The 23498-nt window shown below is 34.6% G+C and overlaps 1 protein-coding gene across 2 annotated transcripts; it reads left to right on the plus strand.

The window, feature by feature from the left end:
• The first annotated feature begins 1973 nt into the window (after positions 1-1973).
• Positions 1974-10417, plus strand: LOC110929848 (phenylalanine--tRNA ligase beta subunit, cytoplasmic). 2 transcript variants are annotated; one of them, XM_022173040.2, is made up of 19 exons: positions 1974-2131; positions 4822-4913; positions 5002-5057; positions 5138-5371; positions 5481-5596; positions 5735-5801; positions 5892-5933; positions 6173-6214; positions 6360-6436; positions 6536-6662; positions 6758-6925; positions 7448-7576; positions 7716-7817; positions 8008-8142; positions 8212-8286; positions 8366-8473; positions 9089-9184; positions 9499-9582; positions 10081-10417. In XM_022173040.2, the coding sequence occupies exons 2-19, from the start codon at positions 4856-4858 to the stop codon at positions 10147-10149; spliced, it is 1785 nt and encodes a 594-aa protein (XP_022028732.1). In that variant the 5' UTR covers positions 1974-2131; positions 4822-4855; the 3' UTR covers positions 10150-10417. The 2 variants fall into 2 exon arrangements, with proteins under 2 accessions (XP_022028732.1, XP_035844248.1); XM_035988355.1 differs by having other exon boundaries at positions 1998-2131; positions 4810-4913.
• Positions 10418-23498: the final 13081 nt, after the last annotated feature.

Below are 23498 nucleotides of genomic sequence, written 5' to 3' on the forward strand. Positions count from 1 at the left end.
TAAATAATGTTTTCTGACCTTATAAAAGCAGAGATTTCCCCCAAACATCATCTTCTTGAAACCCAAACCCTGCTTAGTTTGAAACAATCATTTCTCCAAACGATCATTTCTCCAAAGGACAATTACGAGGATTTTAACTTCTATGTTCGAAAAGAAGGCTCCATTTTTTATCCTGGTGTAAATGGTGCGTATTTCTGATTGATAACTTGGAATTTTGTTGCCATTTTTTCAAAAATCGTTAAGACATTTGGAAGGGAATCAGGTGGTGGTGGCGGCGATGATGATGGTGGCGGTGGTGGATGGTGCAGAGAAGGTACAAAGAGGGGATAGAGAAAGGGGGTTTTAATTATGTAGAGAGAAGTAGAGAGAGATGGTTATTATATATAAATAATTAATTAGTTATATATGAAATTACTGAAATACCCCTACCCTTAATTGAATGATTTAACTAAGTTAAGAGTCAGGGAGCAAAATAGAAAAAAGCATGGTAAACTATTGGAGTCAAATAAGGAGTATATTATATTATATAATAATATATAGAACAAAACCCATTTCACACTCTCTCTTCTCTCTTAAACAAATCAGATTCAAAACTCCAAACAAATTCATATATATGTATTAATTTGAAACATAACGGAAAAACAGTGATTAAACGTTAACGGCCGTTGGCCGCTTTGGAATCATTTTAATTTTTGTTTTATTCAGGGACCGTTTCAAAAGTCTAGAGGAGCCCACCTACCTCCTAAAACTCAAATTCCAATTTCTCCATATTATATTAGTCATGAGACCTATTTCCATTTTATTGGATCATATTTTCTCATGCCATCTTAATTTATTTAGGAAAACATAAAAACAGGTTATGTTTTATGCATGGAAACGTAGAAAAAATGAAAGATATTATGTGCCTATTGAACTTCTTACTATAACAATTAGATTTTTTTCTTTGTAAAGTTTCATTCTATTTTTTATATATTTTGATCCTTTTGGTCTATTTTAGGCATTTCGGGTCTTTGTTTCGATTGCTATAACAAGTAACTCTATCATAATTAACAAAATCAATACCGATTCAATTCCCCGCACGAAGTGCGGGTTAATCCTACTAGTTCACATAAAAAAGTCAGATTCAAAATTTCATCTTCATGGCTTCTTCATCATTGTTCATTATTTAAAAACTTGCAAGAAACACATCAAAAAATCAGATTCAAACATCCTTTAAATCAAATTCAAACATCCTAAATGAAGCATCGGATATCTGTAAGAATCGCACCAGATTTGTTCGATATTCCCAACTCTCCGGGGCAAATCACACCTGATCTGTTAGATGATCTCTTTGCCCGAATTTGTTCGAATCGCACCAGATTGTTGCAAGCGATCAACGACGGCGGGTTTCAGTTTTCGTCGGGTGATGTTCGGTGACGATGGTGTACTGGCTCCCATTCGCGTCTTCGTCGGTGGTTTGTTTTAGATCTGTGTGTGTGAAGCGAATTTGGTTTTAGATCTATGTGACTTCGTCGACGGCAATTTTGGGAATTAATCCCTTTTCGGATCTGGTTTTGAATTAGGGAGAGATGGTGGTGGCAGCCGAAGGTGGTGGTGGCGACTTGTTGTGGTGGGTGGTTGTACATAGATAGATAAAATGGTGAGAATGAGATGCCATATTTTAAGCTTCAATGGATCTAGAAGATGATAAGGTTGTGACAAGTTAGGGTTTTAAAAGTCAAAAAGACGACATGTTTTTTATGAGGAGGATGGAAAAAGACTTAAATGCCCCTCATGCAAGGGGCATGTGACTAGGAATTAACGGTGGAAATGGATGACGTTTGAAGCGTGGAGCAAAATGGTGATAAGTTAGAAAGAACAGGAGTAAAATGACTATTTTTAAAGAATTGAGGCAAAATAATTAAAACGACAAAACCACAAGAAGCAAAACGGAAGTTTTTTTTTTTTTTTTTTTTTTTTGTGTAAATCTTTCTTAAAAAACTAGGGTTTGAATCACTGATAACACACGCACATTCTCAAATCTCAGCCAACAGCCCAACGGCCAACACAACCCTTCTCCGCCGTCCTCTCCGGCGCCGCCCCACCCTCGCGTCCTCCGCCCCTCCGTTGACCGGCTGCTATTCTCCTGCAGGTAGACCTATTTCTTTAAGAGTAACATGTATGCTACTTGAATTTCATTACTTGTCTAGTTGCTTACCTGTTTAAGGATTTGTTACTGCTTACTATGAATATGAATTTAGAGTAACATGTATTCTATGAATTTGATTTTATAAATTTGCTATATAGGAAATCAGAATAACTTGAATCTGTGTATACTATGAATTTGATATTAGAATTTTTGATTTAGTTTCTTAAAACTTGAATTTTAGGGCTAATTATACAAGAATAGTCGAAAAGAAAGTTTGAGATCTCATCTTCTTGACTCCTTGAAATGATACTCTTATAAAAATTGATTTGGAAGACCTTCCATGGGATCCCACTGAACAAACGAGTCGAAATTAGACAAGCATATTTGAATAGAGGTCCATGTCAACCACAAAGTCGTGTTTTTCCAAAACAAGATATTGGTGGTAGATTAAGACAATTTAATCCCGATTGGTTTAAGGGCTTTAGATGTTGGTTAGGGTATAGTGTAAAATTAGATGCCGTATTTTGCTTGGTTTGTTACTTGTTTAGAATGACATTGCATTTTTAATGTGTGGTTTCTAATGAGTAATGATTATATATTTTTGTTATGATATTTTATTATGTTCCTCGCTCCGATCCGACCCAAACGACGACATACCCGAAAATTTAGCGTTTGTTTGTGAAAATCTGAACACCGAAAAAAAATCCTGGGTCCGCCACTAATTTTAGGTATAATACTCACGCTGTAGAAACGACTCTTAATTAGTTATGCAATATTTGCGCTTATAGATTGAGGTTATTGAGAAATTGTTACCATCCTGGTGACTTATGACTGCCATGACTAAAAAAAATTGCACGGTAGCTAGAAAATCTAGTAGGTTTTGTGTCTTTATATTGTTAATTGTTGTGTTTTTAAGATCTATTATCTATCTTGTGTCTAGTGATGTAACTTAGGGTTACATTCCTGTCAAAATCTTACCGTGAAACCAAACGGGTAATGGTTCTGTTTTAATTTTCGATGGTCATGGTTTGACCTAAAATTTGTTAAAACCGGACCATGAACACCTCTACTTGCTACAATAAAAGGCTTTCTTTGCTACAAGTTCTTACCTAATGTGATATTCTGATTCTGCCTCCGATGTAAGCTGACTTGCAAGTGACCTACTATGACTCACTTGTTCTGCGCTTGGTTTAAAAAAGCGGGAAGCGCACAAAAGCGATGAGGTCTAAAACCGATTTTTAAAAAGCGGAGCGCAAAAGCGGTGAGCTTTTCGTACGCAAAGCGCAAAGTGATTATATAATTTATTTTATGTATCCCATAAGTGTTTAGCATCCAATACCTATGATTTAGCTATAATTAAGCTTTATATATGTTTTAAAATGAAAAAAACATAAATGTACAGCATAAAAAGCCTGTTGTACAACACTCAGAAGCATAGAAACACCCAATGTACAAAAAGCGTGTGCCTCAGCTGTGCCTTAGGTCGACTTTCACCCTAAAAAGCGCGCCTCAGCTGCGCTTCTTGTACATTGTGCGCCTTATGTCACACAAGGCGACGGGGTTTGCGCCTAGATGCGCTTTGCGCTTAAGCGCGCTTAAGGCACACTTTTTTAAACCAACTTCTGCGTATTTGTTGTTTAAGTTTACACTATGGGTCTCTTTATTATATGAGAGCATGAAGTGTCGGTCTTGTTAATCAATGATCGGCTTATTTGTTATATGAAAGCATCAGCTTATTTGTTATATATTTTACATGATCGTTTTCAATCTAGGTTATTGCTTATGGACCTCAATATATGCATCTCTTACTCTCGGTTATAAAATAAATTGAACTAAAAGGGCCTTATTTTTTTTTAAGTTGTGTTAGGCCCTCAAAAAGGTTGAGCTGCACCTTTGCAACTTCATTCGTTTTCTGGTTTATTGGTTCAGTTTTAAATATGCTTGTTTCTTCTGTTCCGACCTCTCCCTTTAAATATGTTTATTTTTCTGCGTTAGTATGCGAATCATGTTGAACTTTATGGCTAAAATATACTGGTATTAGGGATAAATTTTTGCCATGGTCATTAGATACTAATTATCTTACCACTAAGTTGAAACTCAAGCAAAAAAGAAGATGATATGTAAAGTGGTATGTTGCTAAGGGGGTGTTTGGTGTTGCGTTTTCAAAATAGATTTTGCGTTTTCAAAACTGCGTTTTGAAAAAGCATGTAGGTACATCATACATGCTTCTCAAAAACTGCGTTTTGGAGGCAGATAATCACTTTTTCATCCAAACACTTTTTTAGATTATTTATGTTTTACAAACGCAATAATCAAATAATCACTTCAAAACGTAATCCCAAACACCCTCTAAAATTAACTGGTATTAGGGCTAAAATTGAAAGTGGTATGTTTCCCTAAAGTTGTAGCTCTCTGATGTTGATATGATTATGTGTGTAATTGGCTGACAACCTATTGAGCTCAAACAACTTCACAGATGATAGTATGATGCTTGTTAAAAATGCTTCAAATCGTGAAACCAACCCGTTAGTAATGGTTTGGCTTGGTTTGGTTTGGTTTGGTTTGTTTTTTTTTTGTTAATAACAAAAAACTGTTACGGTTTGGCTCACGGTTTGACCTGAATACAGTCAAAATGGCACCATGAACACTTATGCCAAATTGAAGCTTTTAACATTATTCAGTTCATTTTGTAGAGAAATATTCTAGTATCGGTGAAGTGAATCCATCATGCCTACTGTCAGTGTCGGAAGGGACATTCTTTTCCAAGCCCTAGGGCGCACTTACAGTAAGTTTCCATCTAAATTTCACCTACTGTTATAAATTTCTAACAATTTCATCTTACTGTACTACCTTTATTGTTTTATTTTTTTCAGCACAAGATGAATTCGATGAGTTATGCTTCGAATTTGGAATAGAGCTCGACGATGTGGTAAGCATTTGCACATCCTAACCCACTTGTATGCAAGTAAGATGCACATGATTTATCGAGTTTTAAACATGATATACCAGACAACCGAGAAAGCGATTATAAGAAAGGAGAAACATCTAAAAGAAGAAGACGAAATTGGTGGCAATGAAGAGATAATCTACAAAATTGACGTCCCTGCGAATCGGTATGATTTGCTTTGTCTTGAGGGACTTGTTCAGTCACTGCGCATATTTTTGGGCATTGATTCCGTACCTAAATACAAACTTGCTGATATTGGTAAGGAATCTATGCTGAAAATGCATGTAAAGCCTGAGGTAAATATCTCATAAACCAACTCTGGTGTGCTATGCTTGTTTAAAGCAGCAACAACTCTTCATTTTCATATATTTGATAGATAACTTCGTTATGTTTATTTTATTACAGACGTCTGTGATACGTCCGTTTGTTGTTTGTGCTGTTTTGAGAGGTATAGAGTTCAATGAGGCGAGATATAACAGTTTTATCGATCTTCAAGATAAGCTTCATCAGAATATATGCAGGTTATATATGAATTTCACTTTCGTTGCCAATTGTGGTGTGCAGGATCCATACATATGTATGACTGTATGTATATATGTATATATCTGATCTTTTAAGATACTTTCTTGGGCTTGTACCTTTTTATTTTTCATTTTCAGGCGAAGAACTCTGGTTGCTATTGGAACGCATGATTTGGACACAATAGATGGCCCATTCACGTATGAGGTTTGTGATTTTCTTAAGTAGTCAGATTTGTGCACACGAGGTGACATATATTTTATCTCTTAATGCTTTATTATTTTTTAATTTGTTCAGGCTTTGCCACCATCAGAGATAGAGTTCAAGCCACTAAAACAGGTAAAAAGAGCGGTATTTAACTTGAATTGTGCATATTATCATACTTTAAATATAAAGTCACTCACAGCTACTGATCTACATTCATTTACCAATATATCGAGACAAGCTCATACGTAACATTAGGAAATTAGTAAATTACAATCTTTATGATCAGATGTCATTATTGGTTACTTCATTTATTTTTAAAATTGGTTGTAACGAGAAATTTACTAATGCAGTGGTGATGACTTTTTTTATAGGTGGAAACTTTCAAAGCTGATAAGCTGATGGAGTTTTACAAGGTATATCCTTCGTATATTTGCATTTTAAGAAGCTTGTGAATGCATGTGTATACATATAAATCTGTGTCATTTTTTCTGGTTGTTGAGAGAGCGATACGTGCTTTCATTTTTATTCTGATACCATGTTTGCCTTATAAAATGGCAGTCTGATTTGAAACTGAAGAAATACTTGCACATAATTGAAGACTCACCCGTTTACCCTGTTATTTATGATCGAAACAGGTATACTACTTTGATTTTTCAGTATTTATGGTCCCACTTTTAGCCTGTTTTCCGATTTGATAACCATTTAATCTACAAATTACCAATTGATTTTTGCAGAACCGTGTTGTCTCTTCCGCCAATAATTAACGGAGCACACTCGGCTATCTCTTTGAAGACCAAAAACGTGTTCATCGAATGCACAGCCACCGATTTGACCAAGGCCAAGATCGTTTTGAACACAATGGTCAAGCGTCATTCTTTTGCATGTTTTTTTCAGTAATCTTTCAAGTCATTTAAACCACAAGAAAATGATAAGATTATGCAACATTTCGACTGCAGGTTACAATGTTCTCTGTGTACTGCAAACAGAAGTTTGAGGTTGAACCAGTTGAAGTAACATACCCTGATGGGAAATCCTATATTTGCCCCGAATTATCACCCTATGACATGAAGGTGTCTTTATCATACATAAATCGTATAGCGGGGGTTTCATTAGAGGCAAATAAGGTATGCCATGATATGTAAAACATGCCTAAACAATTATATTAATTTTTAGAGTAAAATGCCATTTCCGTCCCTTAGGTTTGGCCAGTTTTGCAACTTTCGTCCAAAGTTTTTTTTTTCCACATCTGGAACCAAAATGAAATCTTGCCATTTTCATCTGGCTCGTTAACTCCATCCATTTTTCTTCGTTAAGTCAGGGATATTTCTGTCTTTTTTGTTAACTTAGAAGGGCAATTCGGTCTTTTTCACTTTATGTACAAGCATTTAGCATAATGTACATATATTCAAAAGATAAAATTGCCTTTTAAGTTAACAAAAAGACGAAAATACCCCTGACTTAACGGAAAAAAAATGTATGGAGTTAACGAGTTGGAGGAAAATGGCAAGATCTCAAACCTTTTGGATCCAGATGCGGAAAAATAAACCTTTGGACGAAAGTCGCAAAACTGGCTAAACCTCGGGGACGAAAATGGCATTTTACTCTAATTTTCATAGATAAATGTTATGTATTTGTACCTTTTCCAGGTTGCTGGATTGTTGAACAAAATGCAGTTGCATGCGGAACAATCTGTCTCTAAAGATAACGAATGCACTTTTATCGTGTCGGTTCCCCCAACCAGAAGTGACGTTCTTCATGCATGCGATGTAGCAGAGGTATCGAATGGAAGTACATTTATTATTATTACTAATGTTGTGTTGTTCTAATCTTCGTATGATATTCGTCCACTAATAACAATGCCTCTTTTTTAATATAACTGATGTAAAATCTGTTTTATTGTAACCAACTCCAAAGGACGTGGCGATTGCTTATGGTTTCAATAAAATTCCAAAGCGGATGCCTGCATCTTTGAAGCCCTTGCCGCTGAATCAGTTCAGTGACCTTATTAGAACAGAGGTGCGTATTTTGCGTTAACATGCGAAACTTCTTCTATTGTTCCCTATAAGGATCATTTCAGTTTATCAATTTGACCGGTTTACTTATGAATGGATTATCATTATATTCAACAGTAGATTACTATTGAGATAATATGTAATTATCTTTGGCAACAAAGGTACTTATAAAAATAATTTGTTTTTCTCTTTAGATTGCACTGTGTGGTTACACGGAAGTGTTAACATGGATCTTATGCTCTTACAAAGAGAATTTCGCCATGCTGAACCGTAAAGATGACAAATCTACTGCCGTTGTCATTGGAAATCCTCGCTCCGCAGATTTTGAGGTTTGCTTCCACTTTTGTTGTGTTTAAAAAAATCATATACTCACAGTTTAACTATTTTGAATCATATAGGTTGTAAGAAGCAGTCTCATGGCTGGAATACTGAAAACAGCCGCTCACAATAAAGATCATCCGAAACCTATCAAGGTAAATTGGGCTTTCTCATTGATTTGCTTAAAATTTAGCTCCAATGTTACTTTTACTTACCTTTTCATTCGAACTCCAGATATTTGAAGTAGGCGATGTAACTGTATTGGATGAGTTGAAAGATGTTGGAGCCACAAATCATCGCCAACTGGCAGCTCTTTACTGTGGCGCTACTTCCGGTTTCGAGGTAAAATTATGCTTTCTGATATATGTTTATGTTTCTATTTAGAGTAAAAGGCGGTTTTTGTCCCTAAGGTTTGGCCAGTTTTGCGACTTTCATCCAAAGGTTTGTTTATCCGCATCTTGATCCAAAAGGTTTGAAATCTTGCCGTTTTTATCCGGCTCGTTAACTCCATCTATATCTCTCCGTTAAGTCAGGGGTATTTTCGTCTTTTTTGTTAACTTAAAGGGCAATTCAGTCTTTTTCAGGGGTATTCGGTCTACTAAATTGCCCTTTAACTTAACAAAAAAAGACGGAAATACCCCTGACTTACCGGAGAAAATAGATAAAGTTAATGAGCCGGATGAAAATGACAAGATTTGAAACCTTTTAGATCCAGATGCGGAAAAACAAACCTTTGGACGAAAATGGCATTTTACTCGTATATTTCCTGTTTGATACTCTGCTTCACCTCATTGTCAAAACGTGAATCTGGTTAGTGAAATTAAATTCCCATTCCAGTTCTAACATTCTTATGATTGGCTGGAATGTGGAGAGTTGATATTTCATGTGTTGATGATCTTTCATTTCATACGGTTTTGTCTACTAGTTTGATCTTGTACTCTCTTTTTTTCTCTGCAGTTGATACATGGTCTAGTAGACAGAATCATGGAGGTAACGGGCACTCCTTTTGTATCGGCTGGGGACAATACTGGTTACTACATTGAGCGGTCAGACGTAAGTACTTTTTCATGTTGCGCAATTACTTGCAATCATCAGCCTTATTACTTTTGAGTGATTGGTTATGTTAATTTCAAACCACTGATTTTTTTTTTTTCAAAAAGCAAGACCTTAAAAAGAAACAGGTTCAAGTTGGTCCACTAACCCATTTTATGCAATTCTGTAATCATGTATGATACTAAAAAACATTCGCTGAACGTTCAGTTCATTTACAGCCCTAATTAATCTCGTGGCCCGTAAGCCCCCCCACGTATTATGCCACCTTTCTGTCAAACTGTCTTGTTTAGTTACAAATTTGTTAACCAATGAAGGAACCCGAGTTTCTTTCGGGAAGACAAGCTAGCATCATCTACAAAGGGAAGCGGATAGGAACTTTTGGCATTGTTCACCCACAGGTACTTGAATTTGACATATCTTAAAGTTGTTAATAATTATTATTATTTTTCTATTGTTGTTATTATTGTTGTTGTTATCCAATTGTTGAGATCTTAATGTTTCTTTTATTTGTCATATATGCATACTTATGCTTTCTAGTCAAGTGGATGACATTATGAACGTATTATTTCTAGAGAAGCTTCATCGTATTTCATGTTTTAGCGGTGGTATTTCAACCCGTTTATGTAAAAATGGGTTTGCTTCAGCTTATATTTTACCTCCAAACGGGTCAAATACTTTACAAACTTGGAATGGGTCGAAAGTGGCTCGCAGTTTATTTAAATTCTTACAGCCTCTTTAATCATGTTATTCATAAAAACTATCCTAGTATATTAATAATCTAGGTTTTAGTCATTTTTAGTAAATTTATTATTTTTAAAATTTCAAAGTGAAAGCGATAAATCCTTATAATTTTGTTGTGACATTTTTTGACATATCATGTTTTATATAACTTTCAGGTGCTGGAAAACTTTGACATACCCGATCCATGCTCCTTCGTGGAGCTCAACATCGAGAGCTTTCTATAGTGCTAGTCGTCGGTTTTTTACTGTTGAGATTAATTACTACGAGGTTAAAATTGTGTGTTGTGCTGGAATGAAATTCATGTTACTTTGCGATACCCCTTTGGGTGATAACATGAGGAAAAAAGTATCCCAAAAGCCATACAATTCAAATCAGAGCGGGTGGGTTATCTGAATCGGGTCATTTGATTGTTTTGATTTTGGTAAGCTCAGTTATCTTGTTTGATTTTAAGTTCATTTACTTTATACTATTGATAGCCTTGATAGGCATAAATGTATTTTGCTCAATATAATCGAAATGTTAACCATGGAAAAAAATCAACTTACAATAAAGCTAATACAATCTATGTGACACCACTAGGAGTATCTTTATGATTAACCAAATGTTGGCTTTTATTTGTTAGTGATACATAGCTCAAATAGATTTGTGGATAAAAGTATATTTATAAAATATGCTAATATGTTGGGTTCTGTTATAAATCTATTTGTATAAAAATTGAAATACCCATTTGCAAAATTGTAAAATCAAGAACCGAATCTGAATTTGGAACTTGGAATTTGGCCCTTTGTGGTGCAAGTCTTAAATATTCTCAAGAAATTCCGTGGTACCAAGTTAACTGTATCTAGTGTCAAATGCATGCATCGAGTGTTAAATGCAATAATTGATAATTTTGTATCCATATCTTTTTGTTGGGGTAGGTGCTTTTAATGAATTTTGCCTTTCTTAAAAAAAAAACTATGTATTTACAAGGATTCGAATCAACACCAATTTTGTTGATGACGAATGCTGTACTCCTATACCATTAGTTCATGAGTAATTGATAATTGATAATTGGGTTATTGGATTTTCACCCCAAACTATTGGATATTGGCCGCTGTCATCCCTAACTATTACTTTGACACCAGCCACCCCTAACTTAACACTTAGTGTGTTCTGTTAGCATGTCGTTAATTGATCACTAACTTTTGATCATATTACTATACTTTTGGGGTGTCCTAAGATCCTTAAAACCTTCCTAAGATTCCTTTGACACACCCAAAAGTAGAGTAACATGATCAAAAGTTAGTGACCAGTTAACGAGGTGACAGAACATACTAAGTGTTAAGTTGTGGGTGATAGGCGTCAAAGTGATAATTGGGGGTGACAGCGGCCAATAGATAATAGTTGGGGGGGGGGGTGATAAAATCCAATAACCCTTAATAATTTTATTAAGGCAAATACCATAAAAAATAACACATCTGTTTTTTTTTAGAGTTAATTGCCCGGATGGTTCCTGTGGTTTGCCATTTTTTCACCTTTAGTCCCTAACTTTTTAAAATTACACGTATGCTCCCTGTGGTTTGATTGTTTGTTACTCGGATAGTCCACTGAGTGGATATAAGTTAATTTGCTCAGTTAAGTTGATATAAAATTACTAAATCACCCTTACTTTCAATAATTATAATAACAAATAAATGATCAATTTAAGTAGGCCCCATCTTTATAATTAAATATAAAAACTTACCCCACCCCCACCCCGTTTCTTCTTCTCCCTTACATTATACAGACAACCTCACCCTCTTCGACGACTCCCATCGGTGGATTAGTCACGGCTGTTGCCGTTGTGTTGTCACGCGTTTCATGTTGAATGCATTGACGCTTGGCTTAAATCGAATCAAACGTGTCCGTTATGTCGTTTGACAGTTAATCCGACGGAAGATGACGTCATGAACAAGATTCTCTCCGTTTCCGATCGAATTACCGGCGATTCAACACTCGGAAATAGGAATAACAGTTTTCGGATCGAGATCAGAAGCATTAACTGTCGACGAACGTCGACGGATTCTGGACGGAGATCGTACTCGATCGATTCATATGAGTACGTGCTTGACGACTGATATGAAGTTCCGGTGGAATCAACTCGCCGGAGAGAAACAGATAAGGATTTAACAACTCCGGCGGCATCGGTAGAAAACCTTGCGGCGGAGATAGGCGACAACGGTGGGGGAAACAGATGGTTGAACTGGCTGCGTGATTGCAGGTGTGTGTTGGGTGGAGGATGAGGCTTAGTGGGTGGTGATGGTGGTGTGGAGGAGGATGGTTGGATTATGGGTGGGCCCCATTTAAATCATTTAATATATATATATATATATATATATATATATATAGAAAAAGTATATCGTACATTACGGCTTAACGTACTTCACGTACGATAACGTGCGTGATTTGTTCTATAACATGCGTGATTAATGTTTTCAATATGCGTGATTATTGTGTTTCAACATGCGTGATTTTGGATTTTTGAGTTATAACATGTGTGATTTTAAAATGAACGTGCGTAATTACCTGTCGTACGTGATGTACGTTAAGCCGTAATGCACGTTAACTTTCCTCTCTCTATATATATAGGTAAAGAGTATGGTACAAATCTCCTTATCGTATATTATGTACGCGCTACCCTCAGCCATACACGTGTCCTGATTCAATTTAATTAAATAAGGGTATATCAGACATTCTATTCGAACATCTGAGGGCTAATCACGGAATTCCGTCAACTAGGAAGCAGATATGGAGTTCGTTTCGTAACCGTCCATTTAATTATTGTTTGTATCAATTCGATTTATAGGGTTTTTGATTGATTCCTGACCGAACCGCGATTTCCGAAAATGCTGGATTCGTCATTTAGGATTCGTCAATAGGTTTATTAGGTTGAGTTCTGGGTTTTATTTGATTTGAAGCTTTTTTCATTTTATTAGATTGTAAATGAGGGTTGAAGATAAGTTGTTTCTGGTTTTATTTGTTGGGTTTACCATATCGCATGTGTTGTTTGATATATCGCATGTGGTGTTTTAACATAGTCCAGGTAGTTAAGAATGGATCATTTGTATAATTTCGCATGTTTTAAGTTAGACATTTCGCACACAATGAAGTTTAATATTTAATTTCGCATGTTTAAGTTCGAGATTTCGCAAACCTGAAAGTATTTATCAAATATAGCTATTTATTTCGCACGCTTTAATAATAATTATTTTTATTTTCGCACAGTGTGTTTCATAATTCAGTTCAATAATTGAAATCAAATAATTCAGTTCAATAATTGATTTCAATAATTCATATCAATAATTTTCTTTTATTATATATTTTATATTTTTATCACTATTTCAAACATCCTATTAAAAATGGCAGATCTACCAACATCCTCTTCTTCTGAACCAAGTATCAAGCAGGCTTTGAGGAAAAGGATTCAACAACAAATTCAAGAGGATCGATCATGTCAAGAGATGTCGGAGGCCAACATTTCTCGTGTAACAGAAAACATGAAGAGAAGACAAGAAATTCTGAACTTGCTATCTCAGATGCAAGTGAGTAGTCTTAAAGAAATTGTTGTTATGTTTATGGTGGATTTGGGTGAGAGGGATGAGAAACAGTTGAAAGAGTTGGTCGATGCAATAACTGTCTTAAGATGCTCGATGAAGATGAAAACGGAGTTTCTTTCATCTTTTGAATGAACTTTTGTTTATTTTGGGGCTTTGTTTTAATAAAATATCCAAGTTTTGCATGTTTCAATAAATTCACATGTTGTGTTATGGAATGGACTTGTATTTAGTCACCTATTTATTGCAAATTTTAATAATTCAATGTCAAACATGCGATTTTAAACATAATATATGCGAAATAAAAAACACAAATGCGAAATTAAAAACACTAACAAGTTTAAATATATAACATAAATCCATCATCAAACAAGTTTACTTTGGCTTTCCAAAATATCTACTCATCCTATCTGGGATTATCTTATCCAAATCTTTCATATACCTTTCTTTGTCTGGCCTTTTATCGAAAGCATTTGTCTTTTTAATTATTAGTTGACGATGCATATTGTGTTCGGATAGAATGATTTTACTGAGATATCTGTGCCTTAGGAGATGAAGTTGTGAATTCTGTCTGTTGTTTACTTCATCTTCTTTCACAAATCCAGTCACCCATGGTATTTTGTCTCCTTTGTATGTTTCCATGTGATGCATCGTAAACACTCCACAGTCTACGCCGTTATTCTTCGTCCTCCAATCCATCTCTTTTCTTTCTATAACTGAGTTTGCAAGTTCTTTTATAGCCGGTGTTGGTTTTAAAGCCTTTTGTAGGTATAAAACCAATACCCTTCTCTGTAACATAGCAACATTGTGTTAGTAGCTTTTACATAAATTATAACATGTATATGAAAAAGTTTTTGTATTACCAGTGTGTCTGGAAGCCCCCTGTATCTATCCTTAAACTCTTGTTTAGCTGCTGAATTGTCAATCAGCTCAATTTTGCCGGATTTCAAGTAGAAGCACAAGACATAGAAGTGGTCACCTTGAAGTACCGGGATAAACACCAGGTCAACTGAATCAAGTTTTTTTTTACCTCATATCTCAGTAATACGTCTTCAAAATTTGAGGAAAATATGTTTAGTCGTTGGTTGTCTGTGTATTTCTCCTCGTCGTAAAAGATATCCGGCTGTATGTTATGTAATTTGAATCAAAATTATGCAAACAATGGATTTTTTTTCACATGCGAATAGTATATATACCATATGCGAAATTACAACAGTATGAGTAATGTTGTTTCACAGGAAAACTTTCTTCTATACTACATGCGATTTAGATATAAATAGCATGCGAAATCATAGAATATGCATTTACTGTTATAATTTCAAATGCCAAAATGTATATGAAAACATACCATCATTGTGCTAAACAAGAAGAGTCTGTATGGTGATGATTTTCTATCCCTCTTCTTCTCTTCAAGGTTTAGAACATCAACAAATGCATCTATTCCGTTCGATGCTACGTACTGAACCCTGTAGAAGCTTTCAAATATAGCTTTGAATGTGGCCACCTCTTTGATCGGTAAAATTCTTCTCTGCCAGCCATAAAATAAATAATTAATATTTGTTGTGTGTATATATTTTAGATGTTTGTTAGTTGATATAACTATTTTACTTACTCTATGCCTGCAAATGTAGCAAATGTATATTGGATCACACTCAATTCTTGATTCAAGAGTGCTTCGTGCATGTTTACCACTCTGTTGCAGTAAGGGGAACAAAGATTGTCTCCAAGCTCTGCACATCTTTTCTGAGCTCGAATTTTTGCTGCTTCTATTGTCTTATAAAGCAGTTCATTTAACCCCTTTGGTAGAACTTGTTGTGGAACTTGCTTTGGCTTTGAGTTTTTTTGCCCCTAGTTGGTTTTTTTCCTTTATTTTCTTCCAGGCTGGGTCTGAGGCTCAAAGCAACTCAACTGACTGCAATTCCTCAGCCGTTACCTGAGGGCATTCAACTTCCGGTTCCTTCTCAACTTCGATTCCCGAATCAGGTTGTTGAGGATCTTTTTGTGTAGTTTCTCCTAAAGAAACTGCTTCCACTTCTGGCACTTTTTCTTGAACTTTTTGTTGAATGTTTTGTGTAGATTCTGCCAAGTTCACTGTTTCTTCGATAACAGTTTCGTTTTCACCACTTTCTGCAGGCCAGAGTAAGTTAATAAATACAATAATTTGTGCTTTTTAATTTTTTTCTAATATAAAGTGTTTTTTTTACCTTTGGCAGGTGGTTTGTAAGCGCATACACCCGTTTCCACAGTTTAAATGTTTGCAATAAGGGTGTCTGTGACTCCTCCATCATCTTTATTTGTCAGTGCTTCATCATCTGGCTGCAGTACACCTATAGATACAAATTATTTAATTTTAATACATTAGAATCAAAATCGCAGGGGTATACATGACATCGCATGCGAAATCAAATTTGAAGTGTTTTGACAGAAATCGCATGTGTTTTTTAGGTTTCGCATGTGCATAAAAAAATAGTGATTTTTTACATAATTTCGCATGTGTAAATATTGAGTTCGCATGTTTTACCTTCTGATGCCATTTGTACCAAAACATTGGGTATTACTTTTTGAGCTTCTTCATCCTGTCTACCTTCTTCGTTTGTAGTAACTTCATGATGAACTTCAGAAGCTGGATTTTCAGGCTCTTGATGAACAGGAGAGGGTGCGGTTTCATGCTCTTGAACCGAATCAGGCGGCACACAAATGGGATTAATCCGAAGCGTCTCATCCCACTGCTTACAGGCCGCCATAATCTCCGGATCCCAAAAACACTTAGTTCTTGCTTCTGAAACTAAGTTGTTCATCCCTTGAACATCTTGAACCATTTTAATGTACTTTTTGACATTTGCTTTCATTTTTTTCAACAGGTTCTGTAATATTTTTCGAGTTAAGATACTATTAATTGAAATGTTAAATATAAATGGATTAAGTGAAATTAATATTTTTTTGCGCTTACCTTTTTGTTGGTTCTCGAAGCCTCTAGTTCTCGTTTGTGGGTTGTGTCGTAGAATACGGATGGTGAAAGTTGAACAGGAGTGTTGCAATAATCCATCATTTTCTGTGTCTGTGTTCCAACTCCCATCTCAAGGTTCAACTGAGACATTTCATGGATTTCAAAACTGAAATCCATGAAATCATCAATGTTCTCGTTATCTTTTGGCTCTTCCCCGGTTTCTTTGTTTTGTACTGCACGTGCAGTCCTTCTTTTGTAGCTTATTGTGGTGTCAACCGGTGGTCGTAGTGTATAATCCTCCGTTGAAGGACCCTCTTCTTCTTCATTTTCTTCTTCTTCACTCTCACTTGATATCCATAGAGGTCCGTTATCCGAAATATGCTCTTCGACTTTATCAATCTCCGAAGATGTGATATAACGAATAATTGGTATTTCCACGACTTTCTCAAACAGTTTAAGCTTCTTGTTGTACTCATGCGTGTATAGAAGCTGTATAAATCGCAAGATCGTTTAATTATATGACAAAACAAACTAGTATTTTAAATATGTTATGAAATGTATTAATTCATACCGTAAGAAAGGCAACGGGTCCCACGAACTGTATTTTATAGTTCTTCCAACCCGCTCGTGTACGTCGCAAAGTGTCAAGTACAAATGAGCACCAATCTAGATTCTGTATTTCCTCAACAGCCTCTACACCAAGCAAACATCTATCATTTGCAGTTGTTGCCTTTGTAATCTCCGCAAAGAAGGTCATCTAGTACACCAGGAAATTTAATCTAAACAGGCTCCCCCCATCTCTTTGATTTTCCATTGTATTTGCAATTAAGCCATGGGTAATCCTTGTGTTTTCCCCCCACTGGCTGATGAATGTATCCTCACAGCATTTCCTGGTTCTTTACTCTTTTCAATTTTTTCTTGCTTTTTAAATTTTCTCTTATCGGCTATTATTTCAACCTGCTTTGGCCTCTTTGGTATTCCAAATACCTCAGAAACTGTGTCTGATGTTATCTTTATTTGTAGTTTTCCTACGTTTAGCGTATCGAATTTCTCGTCAAAGTTTCTGGCTAGCCAATATGCCAATCATGTCGAAATATGGTTGATATTGATATCTAGAATAGCTCCAAATCTCATATTCCTCACCTCTTCAACCTGTTTTTTTTTTTTTTTTTGAAAATTTATTCACAGTATCCATGTATGAGTTTGGTTGGCATCTCAGCAGTATTGCTTCGTTGCTGTATTTGAAGAATTCCCTATGTTCTGTTTTAGGTGGTTCCACCTTTTTTGAATGTTTTTTTGTCTGTATCTTAGACTTCCTGTCATCTTTTTTCTTTTTTGGGAGTGGCTCAACGAAGTCATCCTCTCCAGAACTTTCTTCAACTATTCTTTTTTTTCTATTTTTGTTAACTTTTATCAGTGTTGATATTGGGCCTTCAAAGTCATCATCAGAATCTATTTCTACAAAATCGCATGCTATCAGTAAAAAACCTTTATAAAATCGCATTTATCAGTTAATCATGTACACTAAGCATTAAGTGATAAAATCGCATGAATGAGTATCAATTCGCATGTCTTAGTTAAGCATTACCAAAAACTACCCAATCTTTATAAATCGCATGCTTTAAGCAACTAAAAAAATAATTTAAACATAATCCCCTAAAACTAACTAATCGTATGAAATCGCATGTGGTTTTTATCAATTCGCATGCTCAACCTAAGCTAAGACAAAAACTTATACAAACAAAACTTTACCTATAAAATCGCATTTGTAATTCAAACCCACTCAAAACCCTATATAATATCGCATGTATAATTTAATCATAATCCATGAAACCAACTAATCATATGAAATCGCAGGAGTTTTTTATCAATTCCCATGTTCAACCTAAGTTAAGACAAAAACCTTTTACAAGCAAAACTTTATCAGTAAAATCGCAGTTGTAATACAAAAACCTCACAAAACCCTATATAATATCGCACATATATCAGTTTTATCAGTTAGAAAACTGCATAATCATGCTAAACCTAATAAATAACCATACTAGTCATAAACCCTAACAAAATTGAAGTTATGAACAATACCTAAACTTTTAAAACTATATGTTTCAGTCTAAAAGCTTAATAAACAAACAAAATCGCATTTGACATTAAAGTCCCTGTATATTCCATTATAAAATCGCAAATGTCAATCGATACCTGGATTCATCTTCTTCGCTTGTGGTCTGTCGTTGTTTGCTTTGCTTCGTTTCTCAAAAGTCATGTTAGTTGAATCGTAACGGGAGAGTAGCGGGATGAATTTTAGTTGTTTGCTTTGCTTTGCTTCGTTGATTTTGGGGTTTTCGGTATGTTTGTGAGTTATTGTGCTGATTATCAGGGATTTTGATCTCGCATTGGACAATTTTAACCTTGGCGGTTGTTTTTATTAATTTTAATTTGATTAATTTAATAGTAAAACACGCGAATTAAATGAGTTGATCTGACGGTCTTGAATGTAGCGTACATAATGTACGATAAGTGTATTTGTATGATAACCGACCTCTATATATATATATAATATATATATATATATATATATATATATATATATATATATATTTCTTTTAAATAATAAATCAAATTTTTATGTTTAGTAAGGACAATTTAGTAATTTCACATAAACTTAACTGACCAAACTAACTGATATTTATTCAGGGACTATCCGAGTAATAAAATAACAAACCATAGGAAGCATACCTACTATTTACAAAAGGTGAGAATTAAACGTGAAAAAATGTGAAACCACTAGAACTAACCGGGCAATTAATTCTTTTTTTTTCAAAAAGTACTTAAAGACAATCTTTTAAACATAAAAAATCAACATATTTTCCTTTTTTTAACTCATAAAAGTCCCATTAACAAGTTTTTACACATTAGTTCCTTCATATGATAAATTTAAAATGAAAAAAGTTTGTTATTTTCTTTTGTATTAATACTATGTGAGAAAAGAATCGAGAAGAATTAAAGTTCTAAATCGAAGACGTGGCAAGTCAGAGTCCGTTCGTTGGTCGTCTTATCTTTTCCATTAAGTTGATAATAATAAATATTCTTTCAAAGTATATTTATACAATTAGTTGATTTTCCGCCGCGCGTTGCGGCGGGATCTAATGTCTGCAAAACGCGTGTCGGAAACGGCAAGCAGATATCGAATATCGAATATCAAAACATAAATAAAAATGTCGTGGTAATGATAGTCACTTCGTCCTAAAAAGCGATTTTAAATAATCTAATATATAATAATAAGACCCACACGTCCTACACGTTGGAAATTCGGTTGTTTTCAGTTTAGTTATTACGGTGCTAACACATTAAAATATGGATGAGCTCGGTACCGGTAACGGCACCGAAAGTACCGATCTGGAAAATCATCGAAATTAGGTACCGGCACCGAAAATGCTCGGTACCATACGGTATGGTATTTGAAGGTAAAAATCAGTAAATACAGGTATGGTACTAGACCGGTGTCGAACCAAAAGTAATGATTCTGAAAACGCCAAAAGGTGGGTACCAAATTGATACCGAAAATGATTCGTGTAGTTAATTTGGTACCGATACGATACTGGTTTGATTATAGGATTTGATATGATTTGCTCATCAATTATCTAAATATCCAAGTTAGTTTTACATGCTACAATTCATTCATTATAGAAAAAGAAAAAAAAAACAAAATAAGTTGTTGTGTATATAAAACCTCATTCAAACGAAATACAGTTACTTACAGTGTGTATGAAAAGTAATCTAAACGGTGCAATTACTTGGGTTGCTACGTTACTACAGGATTTGATGAACTCGGTATCAACCGGTACCGAAAATACTGTTACCGAAAATACCGTTACCAAAAAACCGTTACCGGAAATCCCCAAAAGTGGGTACCGGTACCGAATACAACTGGTACGGTTCGGTACCGGTCGGTACTGGTACGGTACCGATATTTGCGGATAAAAACCGATGCATACCGGTACCGAGCCGATACCGAAAATGTCAAAAGTGGGTACCGATTTGGTATCGAAAATATACCCGGTTTGGTAAATTTTATACCGATACCGGTACCCGATACCATTTACTCATCCCCTTATGATGTTATCCCCTTATGAGGTTACTGTTCATTCTGTTCAAATTTTAATTTTAATTTAATTTAATTAATTTAATTTAATTTAATTTAATTTAATTTAATAAAATAAAATATATAGGTAAATATGTGTTTACTCTATTTTATATTATAAACAGGCATTGGAATTTATAGGTTTTTTTATATATTTTGAAAAAAAGAAGAATATGTTAAATTAAAACACTTTATAAATTTATAAATTGGTTTGTATGGCCCACTCCAAAGATGGGTTCCATACTCAAACTGTTTTTGAACATTGTTGAGCTTATCGGACCCGTTTTGGCTTAAAGAACGAAATGTGCACATCTATAGTAGGGATGGGTATTGGTAATCTGAGTCATATACTTGTGTAAAAGAGTGTCATATACCCGACCTAATACTAGTGATAGTTTGTTAAAAAAAACTTTGAAATTTTGAAGTACATTTCTCTTTTTTCTTACCATTTTCACTTTTAAGTTTTTAACAGCTACAACAAATTAATATATGAGAAATTACATACATATTACCATTATCAAAAAATGTTTGAAGTATCCAAAATACGTAAATTTCACAATGATATAAATCCAAAAAATTTAAATTAATTCTTCATGCATGCCAAAGACAAATAATATTATCCACTACATATTTATATAAAATTTTCATTTCCTTTACTAGAATGAAAATTTTCTAGATAAGGGTTAAGAGAAAAATAAATAAAAATCAATTTTTTTTGAGTATATGGTTCGAGCAAACATGTATAGGTCGGGTAATCGAGCCAAGGCTCACCTAATACCATACCCGTATTCTGCGGAACTTTTTTTATTAATCCCATATTCGATCCTATATCCATACCTGAATACCCATCTCAGATGTTTTAGGATTTGGGTACTCACGAGTCACGTCAAATCCGGATTCTTCAACCATCCCTAACTAACTCCATAATGAATATGAGATTTAATTCTCTTAATGGGGCTTTATGATGGTTTGATGACTCCCAAGCTTATAGGGGCTTGTTAGTGGCTGACTTGATGGTGTTATGGTCTTCTCGACTTTGTAGGGGCTTTCACTCATTTAGTAGTAGTCTTGCTTAGTTGACCTTTGTCCATTCATAGTTGATTTTTCTCTTTTACTAGTGTAGTAGATCATGTTGAACAAATAAATTGCACTTTAAAACTTATTTTTGTAATTTGCTATAAAGGTGGTTATTGTAGTCCAAACTCTTAAAGTCACTAGACATAAAACTTAAATGCCGTGTTCGTTTGTTTTCCAAGTTTTAAGAGTTGCAAAAAAAAAAAAAAAAAAAAAAAAAAAAAAAAAAATTGAAGAAGAGTTGCAAGTCATGATATAAATCTAGTTGGTACATCTCACTCTCTCAGTACATGTTAAAGGGTATCCATATATTTGGATTATTTGTGTATTGGCACCCTAGTGTTCTAGTGTAACTATGATAGTTTTTTTTTTTTTTTTTAATATTTAGTTTGCAAAGTTTAAGTATTGGAATTTTGATTTACAATGTGATGTTTATTATGGAATTGCTATCTTCGTGCATGATATGATAATTGATGTTAGGCTAAAATTTTAAGGCTGCTGCTTTTTGAAAAACATGAAATATGTTGCTTTTTGAAAAACATGAAATATCAGAAATACCTTATCGTATACAATATCATCAATCTTTGAGAGATTTAGTTTCATGGTGTATTTGATGGCATGTTAATGCAAGTACCTGTCTAGAAGGTATTTGCATTATAAGGATATGGTACACAACTTTGTAGCATCCTTATGAGAATAGGAAGACGAATAGGAAGACGTGTCAATATTACATAAATCAGATAAAAAAAATACTTCAGAATAGGCAGACGTGTCAATATTACATAAATCAGATAACAAAATACTTAATACTAATAAAGATTATACAATAAATGATCACAGAAGAAATACAAGACACTTGAATAGATAAATACACACTTGTTACATTACATAAACAAAAGTCTTCCAATAACGATATATCTTCTCTCTTCATTCTCTCTGCCCGAATAATGATAGAAAACATCTTGTACACAAAGAAAAACATGACAATGCCAATTACCTAGTGAACAACGATCGAATTATAGCAAAAGCTAAGAAGAAAACAAGGGATAGTTGTAAATGATATAGTTATAAACAACACAAAGGATGGTATGGAAACTAGGATATCAATAAACGGATATATCTTCTCCATTGAGGATGAATTCTCGGTAAAGTTTATTAAAAGATACATCGATAGAGTGTCTCTTCCGAAGGGGTTTTATGCTAGAGTACTAGATGGAGTAGATTTACCCCGAGGAAGGTTAATATTCTTGTGTGGAGATTTCTTATGGATCGTCTTCCTACGGTCCTACCTGTTTTAATCAAGTAAAAAGGGTTGAATATTCATAATGTTTATGTCTAGTGTGCACACAAACAGTTGGGGGTCTTTGGATCACCTTTTTTGGGAGTGTAGTGATGCTTCAAAGATTTGGAATGGCATTGGGCGGTGGTTGGAAATTCCGTATTCGCTTTGTAAACTTCCTTATTCTCTTACGAATTGGTTGGATTCGGTTTCTTTGAGTAGTTCAAAGAATCTTTTTATTGAGGCTACTATTTTTACGGCTTGGTGGATTATTTGGAGATCTCAAAATGATATGGCGTTTAGTTCTCAAGATGGCAAAGAAGATAGTTTAATTTTAGGAAAAAATACAAGTTTTGTCCTTTATCTTTATATCACTTTTCAGGCGGTGTCCTTTTTAACGAATGTTGACAGGCGGTGTCCTTTACTAGGTATTTTGTTGCAAGTTTAGTCCTTTACACCCAACCCAGTTAAAAAACCCTGTTAATTGTTGACAGAATGTGTTCTTTACTAGGTATTTTGTTGCAAGTTTAGTCCTTTACCTAGGTATTTTGTTGCAAGTTTAG

Source organism: Helianthus annuus, chromosome 3 (genome assembly GCF_002127325.2).
Source record: "Helianthus annuus cultivar XRQ/B chromosome 3, HanXRQr2.0-SUNRISE, whole genome shotgun sequence".
NCBI classification, from domain to species: Eukaryota; Viridiplantae; Streptophyta; class Magnoliopsida; order Asterales; family Asteraceae; genus Helianthus; species Helianthus annuus.